Here is a 22,995-nt window from a genome sequence, read left to right as displayed (position 1 = left end):
AACATTAGTCCTAAGGAGACATGAAAATCTTCCTGAGGAAAACTCACCTCTCCAAATCTTTCCACGTTTTGTATTTTAGATAAGTTTGCACCAATAGACATATCATCCAAGCTAGAAAGAATTTTATTAATACTTCCTTCACTGGATGGTCTATTTTTCAGCTTGGATCGGAAAATGTCTCCTTGGACCCATAACGATGGCTGTTTCCTGTAAAAAGGAGAGAAAACAAAATAATCTGTAAAATAAATTACTATCATCTCCTTGGAAATATAATATCTTATAAAGAGATTAGCAGATAAACCTTTACAAGTCAGAAAGACTATGAAATCTGAGAATTGTTTTTAAAAGTCATTTTCTTAAAGTTTAAGTTATATGAATTAAATTAGATAAATTATATTAAAGTTCTATGTGAAACACAAATACCTATCTTCCAATATATGTTTATACAACTATACATGAGTTGCTTATTGAGGTTCTTAGATGCTTACAACAACAGCACAAAAAAGACTGTGAGCCCATTTGTCTTTTACATATGAATTTGAAATCTTAAGGTATTTCTCAAATAGCAATTTGATACGTCTATAAAGACAGCTGGAGTGAACTGGACTCAAAGATGTAGGTGAAGAAACTTGAATCAACAGAGAGAGTACCTAAAAGACTACTAAATCCATAATTGTGTGTGGCAGCATGAAAAAACACACAACTTTAGAAACCTACTCTTACCACCTAAAAGCAAGGTGTATAGAGCCTCAATTAGATTATCCTTTAAGAACCAGAAAATGTGCTTCATCTGTAAGTTTTCTTTTATTCAATAAGGCACAATTTTAACTGTTTTCAAGGTTACAGGAAAAGAACTTAAGATATGTAAACAAAATGACAGTCTGGGTTTAAAATTTTTATCCTGCATTTCTTTTAAGATAGATTACCCATCAAATAGTTTTCATTCTATTCTATGTCATACTGGACAGAATAGAATTAAGCTAAAATTGTGGCTCATCATAAGGAATATCAACATCCAGGGAAATAACAGCATTATCAAGGAGATGCTACCAATAAGAACATAGATTTATTTTCTGAGGCAATAGAAAGACCAAGGGGTATTTTCTCTCAAAGTTTCCAAATAAAATTCAGGCTAAAACATGAGAAAAAAAATGACAAAAAATCCTCCCTGAACTGTACTGTCTCATTAGACCCTCAAGAAAGGAATCCACCTTTCCTTTTTAAAAGAGTTTACTCTCAAATCAGAACTTTTGTTTATGATTAAATACTGTTGAAAGTCTTGAAGAAAAGATTAACTTTTAAATTATACAGCAAAATTTTACATGTGCAATGTCTCCAACCAAGTGTATCTACCTGGGTATCACCCTATAGATATATACTTGTATACAAGATACAAAAATGCTTATTTCAGCATTATTTGTAATAAAAAAACAACTGGAGATACCTAATGGACAACCAGCTTATTAACAGTAGATCCATTCTGTGAAATATTATACAGCCAGTAAAAAGCTTGGGATGGACCTCCATGTAGTAATAAAGAAGAGCAGCTATGAAATAAAGTGTTCATGAATGAAAAATATAAGTGACAAAGTGGAAAACACGATCCCATTTTTTGTATAAAAAGAAGTTATAATTTAACCAGAAGTTCAGTTATCTAGAACATATAGCAACATATTGACCAGTTACTCCCAACAACAAAAGGAAACTTTCACTTTCTATTACATGTCTAGCTGTTTGACTTTTTTAAAACAATGTGCCTCATGTGCTTTTGTAAAAAAAAAAAAAATAGTGATAGATCAGAGCAGAACAAAGCTAGTTTTAGTATGGAAAGGAAGCTTTAAAGTTGCTTTTATAAAAGATAGCAGACAGCATATCACTACATTGTTTTAACAACAGTATTTATAAATACCTTTAGAAAGAAGTCAATTTATGAAAGATTACCATTTGGGATGGGACTAGATGGTTGGGAGGCTTTCTTTTTTTTTTTAAATATAATATCCTACTCCACTTTCAAATAAGAGGTTTTTTTTCTTTTAATTTTTGCTCACTTTTCAGTATTTTCCAAATAAAACAAAAGGAAAAAGGAATACCTTTAGATCCTATTTCAAGAGATACAGTATAGAGGCTCTAGATATAAAATATGTTGTCCACATATAAGACTAACTTAACACTTCTAGCGTTGTTCTAAAATTGGAGTTCATTTAAATTATTTTAAGAAATTTCCAGCATGTTTTTAAACGGATTAAATTTTAAAACAAAAAACAGTGAAATTTTAAAGATATGAATAAAGTAAAGACTCCAGAAATCTACACACACCAGTTCACTAGGGAGTGTGGCAGTATCTGCCTTCTATTATGGCAGAAGGTACTTTCTGGAAGCAAATCACTGAGGTATATTTGCTGAGCTTAAGATATATAAATCGATGGGGTTACCCTAATCACTGAGTCACTTTCAATTTTTCTATACCAACCAAAAAAATATGTATTCATAAAGAAACTCTTAAATTTTGCTTCCTTTGTGAAAACCTTCATAAAACCATGGTATAGCCTCCCTGCTACCTTGCATTTTCAGAAATCCTTGCTTTAATTTTTTTATTCCTCCAGATTTTTTCCACTTAATGGTACACCTAGTATAACTCTTTCTCTGATGGTTGACTCTTATATCCTTCCAAAATAGTAATAAACAAACAGCATAGTCCTTGACACAGTATGAACAATTCCAAAGATAACTGTTAAATTCATAAATGACTACCTTGAGCCTCTGGTCAAAAATTCAGTAATAAAGAACGACTATTTCACAGGGAGAGAGAGAAGACTCACTTCTGCCACAGATAATAAGAAATTCAGATAAATGAAACATACAGAAAGGATAGGGCTATACAGATAAAAGACAGAATTCCTGTCCCTCAAAAGTTCCCAGTTACATATAAGAAAAGCAAACAACTAAAATCCAGTATTAACGCCCTATGACCAAGATCTGCCCTTAATTCAACCTGAAAGAATCAGAGACAAGGTCCCTGAGAATTCAAAATTATCTAGAAAGATTAGCAGAACTTAGCCAGCAAAGAGTTTTCCCAAGGCAAAGAAACAACATGGGCTTGAAGGAATAGTGCCATCAAAGAACCCAGCACGTTTGGGAAACTGGGCTGTTTGATTTGGCTGCAGCAGAGATTACGACAGAAGTAGCAACCAGTCCATGATGGACCCTACACGACATGCTAAGGAATTTAGATCTGAGAATGGAAAAAAGATTCCGATTCCAAAATGTTATAAAATGAAAACTCTGATGGGGCTGCCAACCTAAAGATGGAAATTACGAAGTGACACCTTTCACTTGCTTGGTTTCAAAGACTCCATCTGTCCCATCACTGGAAAGACTTGATTTGAACCTGAATATTAAAGATGAATAAGGTGTCAAAGCTGATTTGTGTGTTGCTAAGTGATGCTCTACACAAGTGCTTCTTAAGAAAAAGCAGCACTTCACGCAAATCCCTTTTTTATTGACAACAGGAACCTCGCTGGCTTTTATTGTGGGGTCTATTACTCCTTAAAAGCCTCATCTCAGACAGAAGAAGTAAAACGTGCATTTTTAAGTATTTAGCATTTAAAAATCAAATCTCATGAAGCTCACACACTAGCTCAGAGTAAATCCTCCAGTAACGTCGTGGATTTTCTAAAACAGCATGAGATTACTAACCCTCTGCCAAAAGAACATGTGCTTTGAAATAACAGGAAGAGATCCGCCTTGATTTAAACAGAGCCTTTTGAGAGAGGTAGCCAGTGTTGGGGGTCAAGTGTTTTTGGCCGAGTCCTGGCCCTGGGTTAGTCAGGCCTGAGACATAAGAAAATAATTAACTTGGCTTCATTATAAGTCAAGCCACAGCCTTCACAAGTCTTTTTAAAAATCTGCTTTGAGGGGCGCCTGGGTGGCTCAGGCCAGGCTCAGGCAGTTAAGCATCTTACTCTTGATTTCGGCTCAGGTCATGATCTTGGGGTCATGAGACGGAGCCCCATGACAGGCTCCTTGCTCAGCTGGGGGGAGGGGAGGAAATCAGCTTGAGATTCTTTCTCCTTCTCTCTCTGCCCCTCCCCCCACTTAGTTGCATTGTTACCGGTGTTTCTGGTTTTGGATTCAGAATACAATGACAGTAACGTGCAGCTTCTTCTGTTTGTAGCTGACCTCTTCTTCCTCACATCCTTGAGTCCAAACTCAAGGTGGTGGGGAGATAGGCTTATCTCCCCACCACCTTAACTCTCTGTCTTCATCTTCATCACTTCTTCCATCCTGGATGCTTATTTGTCCAGTACCCTGACCTCAGTGTCCATCCAAAGCCACCATTTGGTGATTCTATATAGAAACCCAGCCCGTGTTCTAGCTGGAGGTAGGCCTACTTTAGCTGTGACTGGGGCACCAGCCTGCCTTGCATGCCTCCTACCCTACTGCCCCATGCTATTATGGAAACAGAGATAGTTCCCAGTCGAAAGAACTGGACTAATAAAGTGGCCTAACTTGGTATCAAAGGAAGATAGACCAGAAAGCAGTAACCAAGGTTCAGGAGGTGGAAAGGAGACAGGTATTCAAGGAGTTCTACTCATACTTTGGTACAAATGGAAGATTTACTAGGAAGATGTTTAGACAGAGAACTTGAGGGCAGAAGGGAAGGTTCTTGATTCTGAGACACACAAGAAAATGTAGCTGGAAGAGAAAAAATGAGTTAGAGAATTCTCAAAACTAGTTCTAGTTTAGGTATAGACCTAAACAGTCAGAAGCTGGTTCAGTGGTATCATGCCAAAATATAAACTTTACAACTAAACCTGATGCATTATTGCTTACAAGACATTCTTTTTCCACCTCTAACCCTTTCACACTAGAAATGAAACAAAAACCGTTCAATCTCCTATCTTTAGTAACTGACATGAGTATTTCAGGGCAAATTTCTAGTGTCACCATTGCCCACAATTCTTATATATACCATATCCTTAATATTGGAACCCACATTAGGATTTCATTTTTGCTTAGCCAATAGATTCGATACAACTGACAGTCAATAAATGAATAAAATGATGGAATAGTAAATAATGAAGAGCAATTCAGAGGTTTATAAATGAGTGTTACTGCAAAAAATGTGACTGTCAAATAGTGTAAGCTCGAACCTATGCAATGCACTTGTTATTCTTATAAGTAAACCACGATATTGTCTATGGTTATTTTAAATTCTGGTTTATAGTAGTTCAGGTTTTAATTTCTGTATTTTAAGAAAGATAAATTCTTAAATCTTTAAAATAGATTATAAAAAATGCTAATACATATTCCTTGAACTATACTACCTGTATCTAAAAAAAAAATACAAAAAATAGTAGGAATCAATTATAATTAAAAACTCAAGCCATCGGGGTGCCTGGGTGGCTCAGTCGTTAGGCAGCTGCCTTTGGCTCAGGTCATGATCCCAGGGTCCTGGGATCAAGCCCCACATTGGGTTCCCTGCTCCGCAGGAAGCTTGCTTCTCCCTCTCCCACTCCCCCTGCTTGTGTTCCTGTTCTTGCTCTCTCTCTCTCTGTCAAATAAATAAAATCTTAAAAAAAAAAACTCAGCCATTATTGTTATACATTTTCAAGAATTCTTCCATATTCCTTAACAGTTTTTCTTCATCTTATTTTTGGTAATCTCCTAAAATAAAAAGCAATGGTTTAACTACTAATTTCTGATGTTGCTCATTCCAATTGTGAAACCTACCAAATGCTGTAAGTACCAAATTGAATGTAGCATAAGTGACATTTACAGGGTAAGAATGACCCATGGACCCTTGTTATACAATGTGGTTGGGGGACCAGCAGCATCATATCACCTGGGAGCTTATTAGAAATGCAGAATCTCAAGTCCCACCCTAGACCTAGTGAACCAGAAACTGCATTTAATAAGATCCCCAAAGTGATTCTTACACACTTTAGTATTTAAGAAGTACTACAGATAACTGAAGGCTTACAACTAAATTAGATGTTGACAAATATCCAACTGACTTGAAATTGATGAAAATATCTATAATAATAAAGCAGAAAGGGGGAATTTTTGATTTAGGAATTTGGGAATAAAAAGAGAATCCAACCACAAAATTGTTGCTCCCTTAAAGATGACTTTACTCAAAATGGAAGCTCTACTTTACAAAGACAGGGTCCAGATTTAGGCTTTATGTGAGTTCTGTGTCAAGAGGAAACTTAAAAGTAAAAAGAACTTCCATGCTCATGGGTTGGAAGAGTTAATACTGAAATGTTGATACCACCCAAAGCAATCTACACACTCAGTGCAATCCCTATCAAGATTCCAATGACATCTTTCACAGAAACAAAACAAACAATCCTAAAATTTGTATGGAACCCACAAAAGACCCCAAGTAGCCAAAACAGTCCTGAGAAAGAACAAATCTGGAGGCATCACACTTCCTGATTTCAAACTATATAACAAAGCTAAAATGATCAAAACAGTATGGTAAGGTCATAAAAGCAGACATAGATCAGTGAAACAAAATAGAGAGCCCAGAAATAAACCCACACATATAAAATAAAATAATTTATAACAAAGGAGCCGAAAATACACAATGGGGAAAGGACAGTCTCTTCAATAAATGGTTTGGGGAACACTGGGCAGCCATATACAAAAGAATGTAACTGGACCACTATCTTACACCATACACAAAAGTTAACTCAAAATGAATTAAAGAACTGAACATCAGACCTACAACCATAAAACCCTCAGAAGGAAACATGGGTAATAAGCTCCTTGATATCAGCTGTGGCAATGAGTTTTTGGCTCTGACATCAAAAGCAAAGGCAACAAAAACAAAAATAAACAAGTGGGACTATATCAAACTAAAAAGCTTCTGCAAAGCAAAGTAAACCTTCAACAAAATGAAAAGGCAGCCTACCAAATGGGAGAAAATATTTACAAATCATACAGCTGAAAGGGATTAATATTCATAATATATAAAGAACTCACATAACTCAATAGCAAAAAAACAATCAGATTAAAAAATGGGCAGAGGATCTGAATAGACATTTTCCTAAAGACATACAGATAGCAACAAGTACATGAAAAGGTGCTCACCATCACTGATTATCAGGGAAATATAAATCAAAACGACAATGAGATTTCATTTTACACCTGCCAGAACAGCTATTATCAAAACAAACAAACAAACAAACAAGAAATAGCAAGTGTTGGAGAGATTGTGGAGAAAAGGAAACCTTTGTGCACTGTTGTTTGGCATGTAAATTGGTGCAGCCATTATGGGAAACAGTATGGAAGTTCCTCAAAGAATTTTAAATAGGGTTACCATATGATCCAGCAATTCCACTTCTGCATGAAATGAAAACACTAATTTGAAAAAATATATACACTGCTATGTTCATTGCAACATTATTTACAACAGCAAAGACACGTTAGCAACCTAAGTGTCCATTAATAGATGAACGAATAAAGTGTGAATATACACACACACAATCCAATATATAAATCACACAAATACATAAAGAATGTAACATAAATACATAAAGAATATTATTCAGCCATGAAAAAGAAGGAAATCTTACCATTAGCAACAACATGGATGGAACTTGCAGGCATTGTGCTAAGTGAAATAAGTCAGAAAGAGAAAGACAAACACCATGTGATCTCACTTATATATGAATTCTAAAGAAAAAAAAAGAATTCATAGATAAAGAGAACAGATTAGGAGCAAGATGGCAGAGGAGTAGGAGATCTAAATTTCGTCTGGTCCCAGGAATTCAGCTCGATAGTTATCAAACCATTCTGAATACCTACAAACTCAACAGGCAATCAAAGAAAAGAATAGCAGCAATTCTATGAACAGAAAAGCGACCACTTTCTGGAAGATCTCTCTGATTTGTTTAGTGCATATTTTTCTGGGGTTGTTGTTATCCTTTTAGCATTTTGTTCTCTCATTCATCTATTCTCTTCTGGATAAAATGACAAGACAGAAAAACTCACCTCAAAAAAAAAAGATCAGTAAAAAGGCAGTACTGACTGCCAGGGACATAATCAATATGGACATTAGCAAGATGTTGGAACTAGAGTTCAGAATGACAATTATAAAGACACTAGCTGGGCTTAAAAAAAGCATAGAGGATACTAGAGAAACCCTTTCTGAAGAAATAAAAGAACTAAAATCTAATCAAGTCAAAATCAAAAAGGCTATTAATGAGGGGCAATCAAAAATGGAGGCTCACAGTATTATGCTAAGCAAAATACATCAATCAGAGAAAGACAAGTATCATATGATCTCACTGATATGAGGAATTTGAGAAATTGAGAAACAAGACAGAGGATCATAGGGAAAGGGAGGGAAAAATGAAACAAGATGAAACCAGAGAGACTCTTAATCTCAGGAAACAAACTGAGGGTTGCTTGAGTGGAGGGGGGTGGAACGGATGGGGTGGCTGGGTGATGGACATTGGGGAGGGTAAGTACTATGGTGAGTGCTGTGAATTGTGTAAGACTGATGAATCACAGACCTGTACCTTGGAAACAAATAATACCTTATATGTTAATAAAAAAAATTTTTTTGAAATGGAGGCTCTAACTGCTAGGGTAAATGAGGAAGAAGAGAGAATTAGTGATAGAGAAGACCAAATGATGGAGAATAAAGAAGCTGAGAAAAAGAGAGATAAACAACTACTAGATCATGAGGACAGAATTCGAGAGATAAGTGATACCATAAGACAAAACAATATTAGAATAATTGGGATCCCAGAAGAAAAAGAGAGAGGGGGGCAGAAGGTGTATTGGAGCAAATTATAGCGGGGAACTTCCCTAATTTGGGGAAGGAAACAGGCATCAAAATCCAGGAGGCACAGAGAACCCCCCTCCAAATCAATAAAAATAGGTCAACACCCCAACATCTAATAGTAAAACTTACAAGTCTCAGAGACAAAGAGAAAATTCTGAAAGCAGCTCAGGACAAGAGGTCTGTAACCTACAACAGTAGAAACATTAGATTGGCAGCAGACCTATCCACAGAGACCTGGCAGGCCAGAAAGGACTAGCATGCTATATTCAGAGCACTAAACGATAAAAGTATGCAGCCAAGAATCCTATATCCAGCTAGGCTGTCATTGAAAATAGAAGGAGCAATAAAAAGCTTCCAAGACAAACAAAAACTAAAAGAATTTGCTAACACCAAACCAGCCCTACAAGAAATATTGAAACGGGTCCTCTAAGCAAAGAGAGAGCCTAAAAGTAACATAGACCAGAAAGGAACAGAGACAATATAAAATAACAGTCACCTTACAGGCAATACAATGGCACTAAATTCATATTTTTCAATAGTTACCCTGAATGTAAATGGGCTAAATGCCCCAATCAAGACACAGGGTATCAGATTGGATAAAAAAAATTAAAAAAAAACAAGATCTGGCATCTATATGCTGTCTGCAAGAGACTCATTTTAGACCCAAAGACACCTCCAGATTTAAAGTGCGGGAGTGGAAAACCATTTACCATGCTAATGGACACCAAAAGAAAGCTGGGGTGGCAATCCTTATATCAGACCAATTAGATTTTAAAACAAAGACTATAATAAGAGGTGAGGAAGGACACTACATCATACTTAAAGAGTCTATCCACCAAGAAGATCTAACAATTTTAAATATCTATGCCCCTAACATGGGAGCAGCCAATTATATAAGCCAATTAATAAGAAAATCAAAGAAACACATCAACAATAATACAATAATAGTAGGGGACTTTAACACCCTCCTCACTGAAATGGACAGATCAACTAAGCAAAAGATCAACAAGGAAATAAAGGCTTTAAATGACACACTGGACCAGATGGACTTCACAGATATATTCAGAACATTCCATCCCAAAGCAACAGAATACACATTCTTCTCTAGTGCACATGGAACATTCTCCAGAATAGATCACATCCTGGATCACAAATCAGGTCTCAATGGGTACCAAAAGATTGGGATCATTCCCTGTATATTTTCGGACCTTGATGCTTTGAAACTAGAACTCAATCACAAGAGGAAAGTTAGAAAGAACACAAATACATGGAGGCTAAAAAGCATTCTACTAAAGAATGAATGGGTCAACCAGGAAATTGAGGAATTTAAAAAATTCATGGAAACAAACAAAAATGAAAAGACAACTGTTCAAAATCTTTGGGATGCAGCAAAGGTGGTCCTAAGAGGAAAGTATATAGCAATACAAGCCTTTCTCAAGAAACAAGAAAGGCCTCAAATACACAACCTAACCCTACACCTAAAGGAGCTGGAGAAAGAACAGCAAATAAAGCCTAAACCCAGCAGGAGAGAGATATAATAAAGATCAGAGCAATAAAATAGAAACCAAAGAACAGTAGAACAGATAACGAAACTAGGAGCTGGTTCTTTGAAAGAATTACTAAGATTGATAAACCCCTGGCCAGACTTATCAAAAAAAAAAAAAGAGAGAGAGAGAGAGAGAGAGAGAGAGAGAGAGAAGGGACCCAAATAAATAAAATCATGAATGAAAGAGAGATCATAACCAAAACCAAAGAAATACAATTATAAGAACATATTATAAACAATATATGCCAGCAAATTAGATAATCTGGAAGAAATGGATGCATTCCTAGAGACGTATAAACTACCAAAACTGAACCAGGAAAATATAGAAACCTGAACAGACCCATAAGCACTAAGGAAACTGAAGCAGTAATCAAAATCTCCCAACAAACAGGAGCCCAGAGCCAGATGGCTTCCCAGGGGAATTCTACCAAACATTTAAAGAAGAATTAATACCTATTCTTCTGAAGTTGTTCCAAAGAATAGAAATGGAAGGAAAACTTCCAAACTCATTTTATGAGGCCAGCATTACCTTGATCCCAAAACCAGACAAAGACCTCATCAAAAAGGAGAATTACAGACCAATATCCCTGATGAACATGGGTGTAAAAATTCTCACCAAAATACTAGCCAATAGGATCCAACAGTAATTAAAAGTATTATTCACCACGACCAAGTGGGATTTATTCCTGGCTGCAAGGATGGTTCAACATCTGCAAATCAATCAATATGATACAATACATTAATAAAAGAAAGAACATGAACCATCTGATACTCTCAATAGATGCAGAAAAAGCATTTGACAAAGTACAGCATCCTTTCTTGATTAAAACTCTTCACAGTGTAGAGGGAAAGAAAAGATGGTGGATGAGTAGGGGACCCTATTCCAACTGGTCCCCAGAATTGAGCTGGATATCTACCAGACCACTCTGAGCACCCACGAAATCAGCCTGAGATGTAAGAAGATCTGGATCTCTACAAACAGAATATCTCAGGCGGTTGGTTTTGAGGTATGAAGCAGGGAGCCATGATTCTGCAGGCAGATATTGGAGGATAAACGGCAGCGGGAGGGAGCCTGGCCATGGGGATCCTACACTGCCGGTGAGTGACAGCCTCCCGCGCTGGGGACGGGCACAGACTCACAGACCGGTAGCTGTGGGTAAAGGACTTTAGGGCAGACCGCGGGGGAGAAACCTGGAGCGGCGGGGTTGCGCATGCGAACTGGGAGCGGCTGGTGGTTTTAGAAGCACAAAGGGCAGAGACGTGCCTGAACCTGGAGGCAGGTCTGGGAGCGCTGCAGAGGAGCACACAACCCAGGACACTGCAGTTTATAGCAGCACAGACAGAAACGGGGACAATGTGGCCTGAAGAGCTCACTGAAGAACAGACTGCGATCTCTCTGCTCTGAGGCAGAGGGTTAGAAGTGGTCTCTTCTGCTCTGACTCTCAGAAGAGACGCAAAAAGCCCCCAGGGAAAGCCGCCAGAGAAAAAAAGCCCCAAAAAACTGATTCACACTGAGCCCATCCCCCAACACAGGAGGGCAGGGCAACTCCGCCCAAACAGGGTTGCCTGAGTAACAGCACGGCAGGCCCCTCCCCCAGAAGACAGTCTGGGAAAACAAGAGGCCAGCAACCCTAAGGTCCCTAGAAAACAGGTGCATCTTGCTTGGGTTCTTGTCAATAATTTGGACTCTATACCTTCCCTCAACCACCCATCAACAGAATGACTAGGAGGAGGAGCCCCCAAAATAGAAAAGACTCAGAGATTATGACTTATGCCGCAGATTTACAAATGGATGCAGATAAACCAAGATGTCGGAGATGGAATTCAGGCTAGCAATTGTGAAGACAATGGCTAGAATGGAGAAATCAATTAGTGGCAACATGGAGTCTCTAAGGGCAGAAATGAAAGCTGAATTGGCAGAACTTAAAAATGCTATCAATGAGATCCAATCCAATCTAGATAATCTAACAGCTAGGGTAAGTGAGGCAGAAGAACAAATAAGCGACCTGGAAGACAATATAATAGATAAAAAGGGAAAAGAGGAGGCCAGGGAAAAACAACTCAGAATCCATCAAAATAGAATCAGAGAAATAAGTGACACCATGAAGTGTTCCAATGTCAGAATAATTGGAAACCCAGAGGGAGTGGAGAGAGAGAGAGGACTAGAAGATGTATTTGAGCAAATCGTAGCTGAGAACTTCCCTAATCTAGGGAATGAAACAAATATTCGCGTCCTAGAGGCAGAGAGGGCCCCTCCCAAGATCAAGGAAAACAGGCCAACACCCCAGCATGTAATAGTAAAACTTGCAAATCTTAGAACCAAGGAAACCATCTTAAGGGCAGTTAGGGGGAAAAGATTCCTTACATACAGCGGGAGGAACATCAGAATAACATCAGAGCTATCCACAGAGACCTGGCAAGCCAGAAAGGCCTGGCAAGACATATTCAGGGTACTAAACGAGGAGAACATGCAGCCAACAATACTTTATCCGGCAAGGCTGTCATTTAGAATCGATGGAGAGATGCAGAGCTTCCACGACTGGCAGAAACTGAAAGAATATGTGACCTCTAAGCCGGCCCTGCAAGAAATATTAAGAGGGGTTCTATAAAAGAAGAAAGACCCCAAGAGTGATATACAACAGAAATTTACAGGGACAATCTATAAAAACAATGTCTTCACAGGCAACATGATGATAATTAATTCATATCTTTCAATAATCACTCTCAACGTGAGTGGCCTAAATGCTCCCATAAAACGGCACAGGGTTGCAGACTGGATAAAAAGACAGGACCCAATCATATGGTGTCTACAAGAGACTCATTTTGAACCTAAAGATACATCCAGACTGAAAGTGAAGGGATGGAGATCCATCTTCCATGCCAGCAGACCTCAAAAGAAAGCTGGGGTAGCAATTCTTAAATCAGACAAATTAGATTTTAAACTAAAGTCTGTAATTAGAGACACAGAAGGACACTCTATCATTCTTAAAGAGTCTATCCAACAAGAAGATCTAACAATTGTAAATATCTATGCCCCCAACATGGGAGCAGCCATCTACATAAGCCAACTGTTAACCAAAATAGTCATATTGATAACAATAACGTTAATTGTAGGAGACCTCAATTCTCCACTCTCAGCAATGGACAGATCATCTAAGCAGAAAATCAACAAGGGAACAAGAGCTTTGAATGATACACTGGACCAGATGGACCTCATAGATATATACAGAACATTCCACACTAAAACAACAGAATACTCATTCTTCTCAGGCGCACATGGACCTTTCTCCAGAATAGACCACATACTGGGTCACAAATCAGGCCTCAACCGATACCAAAAGATTGAGATTATTTCCTGCATATTCTCAGACCACAATGCTTTAAAACTGGAACTCAATCACAAGAAAAAATTTGGCAAAAATTCAAACACTTGGAAACTAAAGACCATTCTGCTCAAGAATGTTTGGGTCAACCAGGAAATCAAAGAAGAACTTAAACAATTCATGGACATCAATGAGAATGAAAACACAACAGTCCAAAACCTATGGGATACTGCAAAGGCGGTCCTAAGGGGGAAATACATAGCCATCCAAGCCTCACTCAAAAAAACAGAAAAATCCCAAATTCACCAACTAACTCTACACCTTAAAGAACTAGAGAAAAAGCAACAAATGATGCCTAAGCCACACATTAGAAGAGAAATAATTAAAATTAGAGCAGAGATCAATGAATAAGAAACCAGAAACACAGTAGATCAGATCAACGAAACTAGAAGTTGGTTCTTTGAATTAATAAGATCGATAAACCACTGGCCAGACTTATCCAAAAGAAAAGAGAAAGGACCCAAATTAATAAAATTATGGAAGGGGAGAGATCACAACTAACACCAAGGAAATAGAAACAATTATTAGAAATTATTATCAACAACTATACACCAATAAGTGGAGCAACCTGGATGAAATGGATGCCTTCCTGGAAACCTATAAGCTCCCAAGACTGAAACAGGAAGAAATTGACAACCTGAATAGGCCAATAACCAGTAACGAGATTGAAGCAGTGATCAAAAACCTCCCAAAAAACAAGAGTCCAGGGCCTGATGGATTCCCTGGGGAATTCTACCAAACATTCAAAGAAGAAATAATACCTATTCTACTGAAGCTGTTTCAAAAAATAGAAACAGAAGGAAAACTTCCAAACTCATTCTATGAGGTCACCATTACCTTAATCCCCAAACCAGGCAAAGACCCCATCAAAAAGGAGAATTTCAGACCCATATCCCTGATGAATATGGATTCCAAAATCCTCAACAAAATCCTAGCTAATAGGATCCAACAATACATTAAAAGGATCATCCACCACAACCAAGTGGGATTTATCCCCGGGATGCAAGGGTGGTTCAACATTCACAAATCAATCAATGTGATAGAACACATTAATAAGAGGAGGGAGAAGAACCATATGGTCCTCTCAATTGATGCAGAAAAAGCATTTGACAAAATACAACATCCTTTCCTGATTAAAACTCTTCAGAGTATAGGGATAGAGGGAACATTCCCCAAGTTCATAAAATCCATCTATGAGAAACCCACAGCGAATATCATCCTCAATGGGGAAAAGCTGAGAGCCTTTCCCTTAAGATCAGTAACACGTCGAGGATGCCCTCTCTCGCCACTATTGTTCAACATAGTACTAGAAGTACTAGCAACAGCAATCAGACAACAAAAAGAAATAAAAGGCATTCAAATTGGCAAAGAAGAAGACAAACTCTCTCATTTCGCAGACGAAATGATACTTTATGTGGAAAACCCAAAAGACTCCACCCCCAAATTACTAGAACTCATACAGCAATTCAGTAATGTGGCAGGATACAAAATCAATGCACAGAAATCAGTTGCTTTCTTATACACTAACAACGCAACTGTAGAAAGAGAAATTAGAGAAACAATTCCATTTACGATAGCACCAAAACCCATAAGATACCTCGGAATAAACCTAACCAAAGAGGTAAAGGATCTATACTCTAGGAACTACAAACACTCATGAAAAAAAGTGAAGAAGACACAAAAAGATGGAAAAATATTCCATGCGCATGGATCGGAAGAATAAACATTGTTAAAATGCCTATGCTACCCAAAGCAATCTATACCTTCAATGCCATCCCAATCAAAATTCCAACGACATTTTTCCAAGTGGTGGAACAAACAATCCTAAAATTTGTATGGAATCAGAAAAGACCCCCGAATCTCCAAGGAAATGTTGAAAAAGAAAAACAAAGCTGGGGGCATCACGTTGCCCAATTTCAAGCTATATTACAAAGCTGTGATCACAAGGACAGCATGGTACTGGCACAAAAACAGACATATAGACCAATGGAACAGAACAGAAAACCCAGATATGGACCCTCAGCTATGGTCAGATAATCTCTGACAAAGCAAGAAAAAACATGCAATGGAAAAAAGACAGTCTCTTCAATAAATGGTGCTGGGAAAATGGGACAGCCACATGCAGAAGAATGAAACTCGACCATTCTCTAACACCATACACAAAGATAAACTCAAAATGGATGAAAGACCTCAATGTGAGACAGGAATCCATTAAAATCCTAGAGGAGAACATAGGGAGTAACCTCTTTGACATCACCACAGCAACTTCTTTCAAGATACATCTCCAAAAGCTAGTGAAACAAAAGCAAAAATGAACTTTTGGGATTTCATCAAGATAGAAAGCTTCTGCACAGCAAAGGAAACAGTCAACAAAACCAAAAGACAACTGACAGAATGGGAGAAGATATTTGCAAATGACATACCAGATAAAGGGCTAGTATCCAAAATCTATAAAGAACTTATCAAACTCAACACCCGAGGAACAAATAATCCAATAAAGAAATGGGCAGAAGACATGAACAGACATTTCTGCAAAGAAGACAACCAAATGGCCAACAGACACATGAAAAAGTGCTCAACATCTCTCGGCATCAGGGAAATACAAATCAAAACCTCAATGAGATACCACCTCACACCTGTCAGATGGCTAAAATTAACAAGTCAGGAAACAACAGATGTTGGCGAGGATGCGGAGAAAGGGGAACCCTCCTACACTGTTGGTGGGAATGCAAGCTGGTGTAGCCACTCTAGAAAACAGTATGGAAGTTCCTCAAAAAGTTGAAAATAGAGCTACCTTACGATCCAAAGATACAAATGTAGTGATCTGAAAAGGCACGTGCACCCCAACGTTTGTAGCAGCAATGTCCACAATAGCCAAACTATGGAAAGAGCCTAGATGTCCATCAACAGATGAATGGATAAATAAGATGTAATATTACGCAGCCATCAAAAAAATGAAATCTTGGGCGCCTGGGTGGCTCAGCTGGTTAAGCGACTGCCTTCGGCTCAGGTCACGATCCTGGAGTCCCAGGATCGAGTCCCACATCGGGCTCCCTGCTCAGCGGGGAGTCTGCTTCTCCCTCTGACCCTCTTCCCTCTCATGCTCTCTATCTCTCATTCTCTCTCTCTCAAATAAATAAATAAATAAATAATCTTTTAAAAAAATGAAATCTTGCCATTTGCAATGACATGGATGGAACTAGAGGGTATTAAGCGAAATAAGTCAATCATAGAAAGACAAGTATCATATGATCTCACTGATATGAGGAATCTGAGAAACAAGACAGAGGATCATAGGGGAAGGGAGGGAAAAATGAAACAAGACGAAACCAGAGAGGGAGACAAACCATAAGAGACTCTTAATCTCAGGAAACAAACAGGTTTGCTGGAGTAGAGGGGGGTGGGAGGGATGGGTAAGTGCAATGGTGAGCGCTGTGAATTGTGTAAGACTGATGAATCACAGACCTGTACCCCTAAAACAAATAATAAATATATATATATAATAAAAATATCTATTAAAATTTTTTAAATTAAAAAAAAGAGAGAGAACAGATTGGTGGTTGCCAGAAATGTGGGATGGGATGTGGGCAAAATGGGTGAAGGGGGTCAAAAGGTACAAACTTCCAATTATAAAATAAGTCCTGGGGATGTAATGTACAGCATGGAGACTGACTATAGTTAATAACACCATACTGTATAACTGAAAGCTGTTAAGAGAATAAATCTTGAAAGTTCTCATCACATGAAAAAGAAATTCATAACTATGTTGTGGTGATGGATGTTAACTAGACTTATGGTGGTGATTATTTCACAATATATACAATTATCAAATATTATATTGTACACCTGAAACTAATATAATGTTACATGTCAACTACATCTTAATAAAAATTTTTAAATTTTTAAATTAAAAATAAATACATAAATAAAAATAAAACATTATATCATGCCCCATTGTAAAGAATCTCCGTGGGCTGAAGTCCTTTCTAATGAATGAATGAATGAAAGCTTTAATGGATCATGATCCAGAGGTCTGCATAGTGCCACAAACTGAACATTCAATAAACAGAATCAAACAAGTCATAAAAGCAGCCTGGTCCCACCTCTGTACTTCCACAGGCTGTCCCCGAGAAGGATGAGTTTAAACTTGGCTCAATAATAAAAGAGATGTGTTTGTGCCTCATTTTAAAAACTTTGAGGATGTCTGATAGAACACATATTTTGGGTTCAGAATGGACTTTTTAGCTTAAGAACAACAGTTTTATATAGAAGAAAAACAACTTGATGGTTGTTTCGTAAACAACTTTATTTATACCCTAGAAAAAAAATTAAATATGAGATTTCAGACATAACAAAGAAGAGGTCTTGATCTGCCAATACATAAATTCATCAACTCACAAGGATGTTAATAAACATCCTTCTTACTGCTGGTGAAATAAGAGGAAGCTTTCTTCAAGATGAAGATATCCAACACCCGGCCATATTTTAGTCTTCAAGGACTCGCAGGATGTGCTTCCCTAAAGTCATAGATTTAGAATTAACATTACCTAAAAGGCAATGATTGGATTTTTCACCTCTGAAAGAATACAATCCCTCTAAGTTGCGCAGTCATTTTTGACAGATGAAAACCTGTCAGAAAACTTTTTAATCCTCTTACTTCTCTCCTAATGAATGTGTTACTTATTCATGCTTTTGCGTCATCGATGGTGTCACTCTCTTCATCTCTCCTACCATTATTCAGGCTTCAAAGCCCTTCACCTCTCCTACCATTAGTCAGGCTTCAAAGCCTGAGACTGACTTTCTGGTACCCACCTGTCTCTAACTCCCCAGTCTTAACTTCTGGCCCCTTCAACAAGAGCTGTCCCCTTTAGATGACAATAGTCTCTTTTCAGTCTCCCTCCACCTGGTTCATCTTACACATTGCTGCAGTCCAGAATTCTTTAAATAATGTGTGTATCTCAGGACTCTCTTACTTTAAATAGCCTAAAGTAGAAATACGATGAATAAGAGAAGTTCAGAATGCCCATGCTCACAGAGGATCTGTGTATCTTACTGTACCTATTTCCTGACTATCCACACCAGTGTACACTGTCTACACAGATATATGAGTTTCCTATCTACACAAAGCTGCTGTAACAAATTACCACACACCTCATGGCTCAGAAGACATATTTACTTCCACGCAGTTCTGAAAGTCAGAAGGCCAACATCAGTCTCACTGAGCTAAAGTCAAGGTATTGGCAGGGTTGGTTCTTTCTGGAGGCTCCACAGGAGAATCTGTTTCCTTCCTTTTTCAGCCACCAGCGGCTGCTCGTATTTCTTGGTTTATGGCCCCTTCCTCCAGCTGCAAAGTACATCAATTCAATCTCTGTTTCCATCATCACATTTCTTTTAATTGACTCCTCCTGCATCCCTGTGATTAGATTGAACCTACCAGACTGATCCAGGACAATCATTCCACTTCAAGATCCTTAACTTGATCACATTTGCAAGATCCCCATTTATAATATATTGAGTGGGGTTTATTCCTGGGATGCAAGGCTTATTCAATATTTTTTTTTAGATCAATGCAATCCACCAAATTAACAGGCTAACGAAGAAAATGACATTATCAATCAATGCAGAAAAAGCATGACAAAATTCCATACTCATTCATGATAAAACTCTCTGGAAAAGAGAGGGGAACTTCCTCCACTTGATAAAGTACATCTATAGCAAGCCTCTAATTAACATTATATTTAATGGTGAATGCTTCCCCCCAACCCAAAGATTAGGAACAAATGAAGAATGTCTGCTCTCACCACTCTTATTCATCATAGCGCTAAAAGTTCAGACTATACACCAAGGGAAGAAAAGACAAGACATGCAGATTGGAAAGGAAATAAAACTGTCCCTATTTGTAGATAACATGATTGTCTTTGCAGAAATCCCCAGGAATTCACATGTGCACATGCACACACACATGCACACACACACACACACACACACACACACACCTCCCTAAGTTTAGGATATAAAATAAACATAAGTAGAAAATCAATTTTTTATACATACTAGTGATGAACACATGAACTTTGAAATTTAAAATATAATACTATTTATAATAATGCCAAAAAACACAAAATACTTAAATGTAAATCCAACAAAACAAGACTTGTAAGCTGAAAGCTACACATTACTGATGAAAGAAATCAAAAGAGATCTAAATAAATGAAGACACATACTGGGTTTATGGATTGGAAGACTCAACAGTACTAAAGATGTCAATTCTCCCCAAACCGATATAGATAGAGGTTTAACACATTCCTATCAAAATCGCAGCATGATTTTTTTGTAGATATGGACAAGATTATTCTAAAATTTACATAGAAAAGAAAAGGTCTGGCATTGCTAAGACAATTTTGTTAAAGAAGGAGAAAGTAGGAGGAACCACTCTTCCGACACGAAGGCTCACTCACTATATAGGTACAGTATCCAGAGAGTGTGGTATTAGAAGAAGGACCAATGGAACAAACAGAATAAAGAACAAAGAAATAGATCCATACCTATGTCCATCTAATTTTTAACAAAGATGTCAAAGCAATTCAATGGAGAAAATATAACCTTTCCAACAAAGAGTGCCAGAGCAACTGGACATCCATAGGCAAAAAGAAATGAACCTTAACCTAAGTCTCACGCCTCATACAAAAATTAACTCAAAATGAATCACCGACTTAAATGAAAACACCTAACTACAAACCTTTTAGAAAAAACATGAGAAATTCTGGTGATCTAAGAGCTAAGCAGAGAGATCTTAGATTTGATACTAAAAGTATGATCTAAAAAAGGGAAAAAATGATAAATGGGACTTCATCAAAATTTAAAATTTTTCCTCTGTGAAAGAGCCTATTAAGAGAATGAAAGACAAGTTATAGACTGAGAGAAAATATTTTCAAAATATTTATCAGACAAAAAACTAGGACCTAGAATGTATAAGGAACTTCTCAAGGGGCACCTGGGTGCCTCAGTCAGTTAAGCATCTGCCTTTGGCTCAGGTCATGATCTCAGGGTCCTAGGATGAGCTCCCTAATCAGTGGGGAGTCTGCTTCTCCCTCTCCCTCTACTCCTCCCCACCACTCGTGCTCTCTCTCTCTCGCTCTGCCCTCTGTCTCTCAAATAAATAAATAAAATCTTTAAAAAAAAACTCTCAAAATGCAATAATAAGAAAACAAACAACTCAGTAAGAAGGGACAAAGGATTTGAACAGACACTTCAACAAAAAGATACATGGATGGCAAATAAGTACATGAGAAGTTGTTTACAATTACTTACTAGGGGAATGCAATTTAAAACCATAATGACATATCATTACATACTTATCAGAGTGGCTAAAACAAAACAGCAACACCACCAAATGCTGGCAAATATAAAGAAAAAATCATTCATGCATTGTTAGTGAGAATGTAAAATGAAACAGCCACTCTAGAAAACAGTTTGACAGTTTCTTATAAAACTAAACATGTACCATACAACTTACCAACTGCAGTCTTGGGCACTTATCCCAGAGAAATGAAAACTTATGTTCACACAAAAACCTATATACAAACATTTATAGCATCTTTATTCATAATAGCCCAAAAGTGTAAACAGCCCAGCTATCCTTCACGGTTAACAAACAGTAGTACATTCATACCCTGGAATACTACTCAGCCATAAAAAGGAACAAGTGAGGGGCGCCTGGGTGGCTCAATCACTTGAGCACCCAATTCTTGATTTCAGCTCAGGTCATGATCTCAGGGTCGTGGGATCGAGCCCTGCGCTGGACTCTGCGCTCAGTGGGGAGTCTGCTTGGGATTCTCTCTCTCCCTCTCCCTCTGCCCCTCCTACTCATAGATGCACTCTCTCTCTCTCAAATAAATAAATAGTTAAAAAAAAAAAAAAGGAACAAGTTACTGATATGTGCAACAGCCTGGATGAACCTCCAGAGAATTACACTGAATAAAAAAATGCCAAGCCTAAAAGGTTGCATGCTCTATGATTCCATATATGTAACATTCTCAAAATGACAAAATATATAAATGGAAAACAGATCAGCAGTTGTCAAAAGGTAACAAGGGGATAAGGGCAGGAAAAACATGAGTGTGGCTATACAAAGGCCATGTGAGGAACTCTTTGTGGTGACAGGTCTCTATGTCTTAACTCTATCAATGTCAATATCTTGATTATGATGTTATTCTATAATTTTGCAAGATGTTAGCATTCGGGGAAAGTGGGTAAATACATAGGAGCCCTCTCTATTATTTTTTACAAATGTATGTTAATCTTTAATTAAATTTTAATTAAATTTAATCTTTAATTAAAATAAAAATTTTAATTAACAGTATATGTGTTTGTGTGTATATATATAAATTTATATAAATAAATTTATATATAAATATATAAATAAATTTATATATAAATTTATATAAATATATATTTTATAAAATATAGTTTAGGAGAAGGGTTGAGGTTATGTTTAGAATGTTTAGAGAAAGGCACATAAAATGTGAAATAAACTCTCCAGACAGGATGGTTAAAAGTAGTCAGGCGGCGCCTGGGTGGCTCAGTTGGTTAAGTCTTCAACTCTTGGTTTTGGCTCAGGTCATGATCTCAGGCTCATGGGATCAAGCCCCGCGATGGGGCCCATACTCAGCACAGAGTCTGCTTGATATTCACTCTCTTACCTCTCTAGTCCCCCTCCCCCTATTTGTTTGTATTCCTCTCTCACTCTAAAAAATAAATAAATAAAATCTTTAAAAAAAATAGTCAGGGAAGGAAGTGAACAGAAGTGTGTAGTCACCATGGCATCTTAGGCTCCCTGTGACCTGGTGCCTGCCCCCAGTGGGCCACAGCACCACCCTGCAGTGCAGCAGAGATTATGTAGGTACCCCCCACTTCCCTTCTAGACACCTAAGCAAGTGGTCCCAGTGGGGATCTTCACTCATCCCCTTGGCCACCATAACCCCAGGAATTGCTTAATAGAAAGTCATCTGATGGCCCATACCCCATGGCCTCTACTGATGACCCACTTGGCTCTAAAAGACTTTCAGAACCAAACCCATCATGGCACACACTTTGGTTTACCCCTGTCATATCCCAAGACCAACCCTTCCAGGTCATCCAACATCAACTAGACCCTTATCCCCAAATGACACTTACATCTCCTAATTTCCCTTCCCACCCCTCAAATACAGTAATACCATCTTATAATATTCTTTTCAGAAAATAAAGATGAAAATGCTTCACAA

At 37.8% G+C, this 22,995-nt stretch overlaps 1 protein-coding gene across 12 annotated transcripts in view; it reads right to left on the bottom strand.

The window, feature by feature from the left end:
• Positions 1–22,995, bottom strand: part of CDC14A (cell division cycle 14A) — a 187,344-nt gene that overhangs the window by 36,034 nt on the left and 128,315 nt on the right. For all 12 annotated transcript variants that reach the window (XR_003523313.1, XM_027613260.1, XM_027613272.1 and 9 more), the window contains one exon: positions 48–207. Coding sequence is in view for 11 of the 12 variants with exons in the window: in XM_027613260.1 (XP_027469061.1) it covers positions 48–207 (160 nt within the window). In the remaining variant the exon portion in view is untranslated. The remainder of the gene's footprint in view (positions 1–47; positions 208–22,995) is intronic.

The sequence above is a fragment of the Zalophus californianus genome, chromosome 4 (genome assembly GCF_009762305.2).
Source record: "Zalophus californianus isolate mZalCal1 chromosome 4, mZalCal1.pri.v2, whole genome shotgun sequence".
Classification (NCBI taxonomy): Eukaryota; Metazoa; Chordata; class Mammalia; order Carnivora; family Otariidae; genus Zalophus; species Zalophus californianus.
This window is presented reverse-complemented; position numbering and strand designations above follow the sequence as displayed.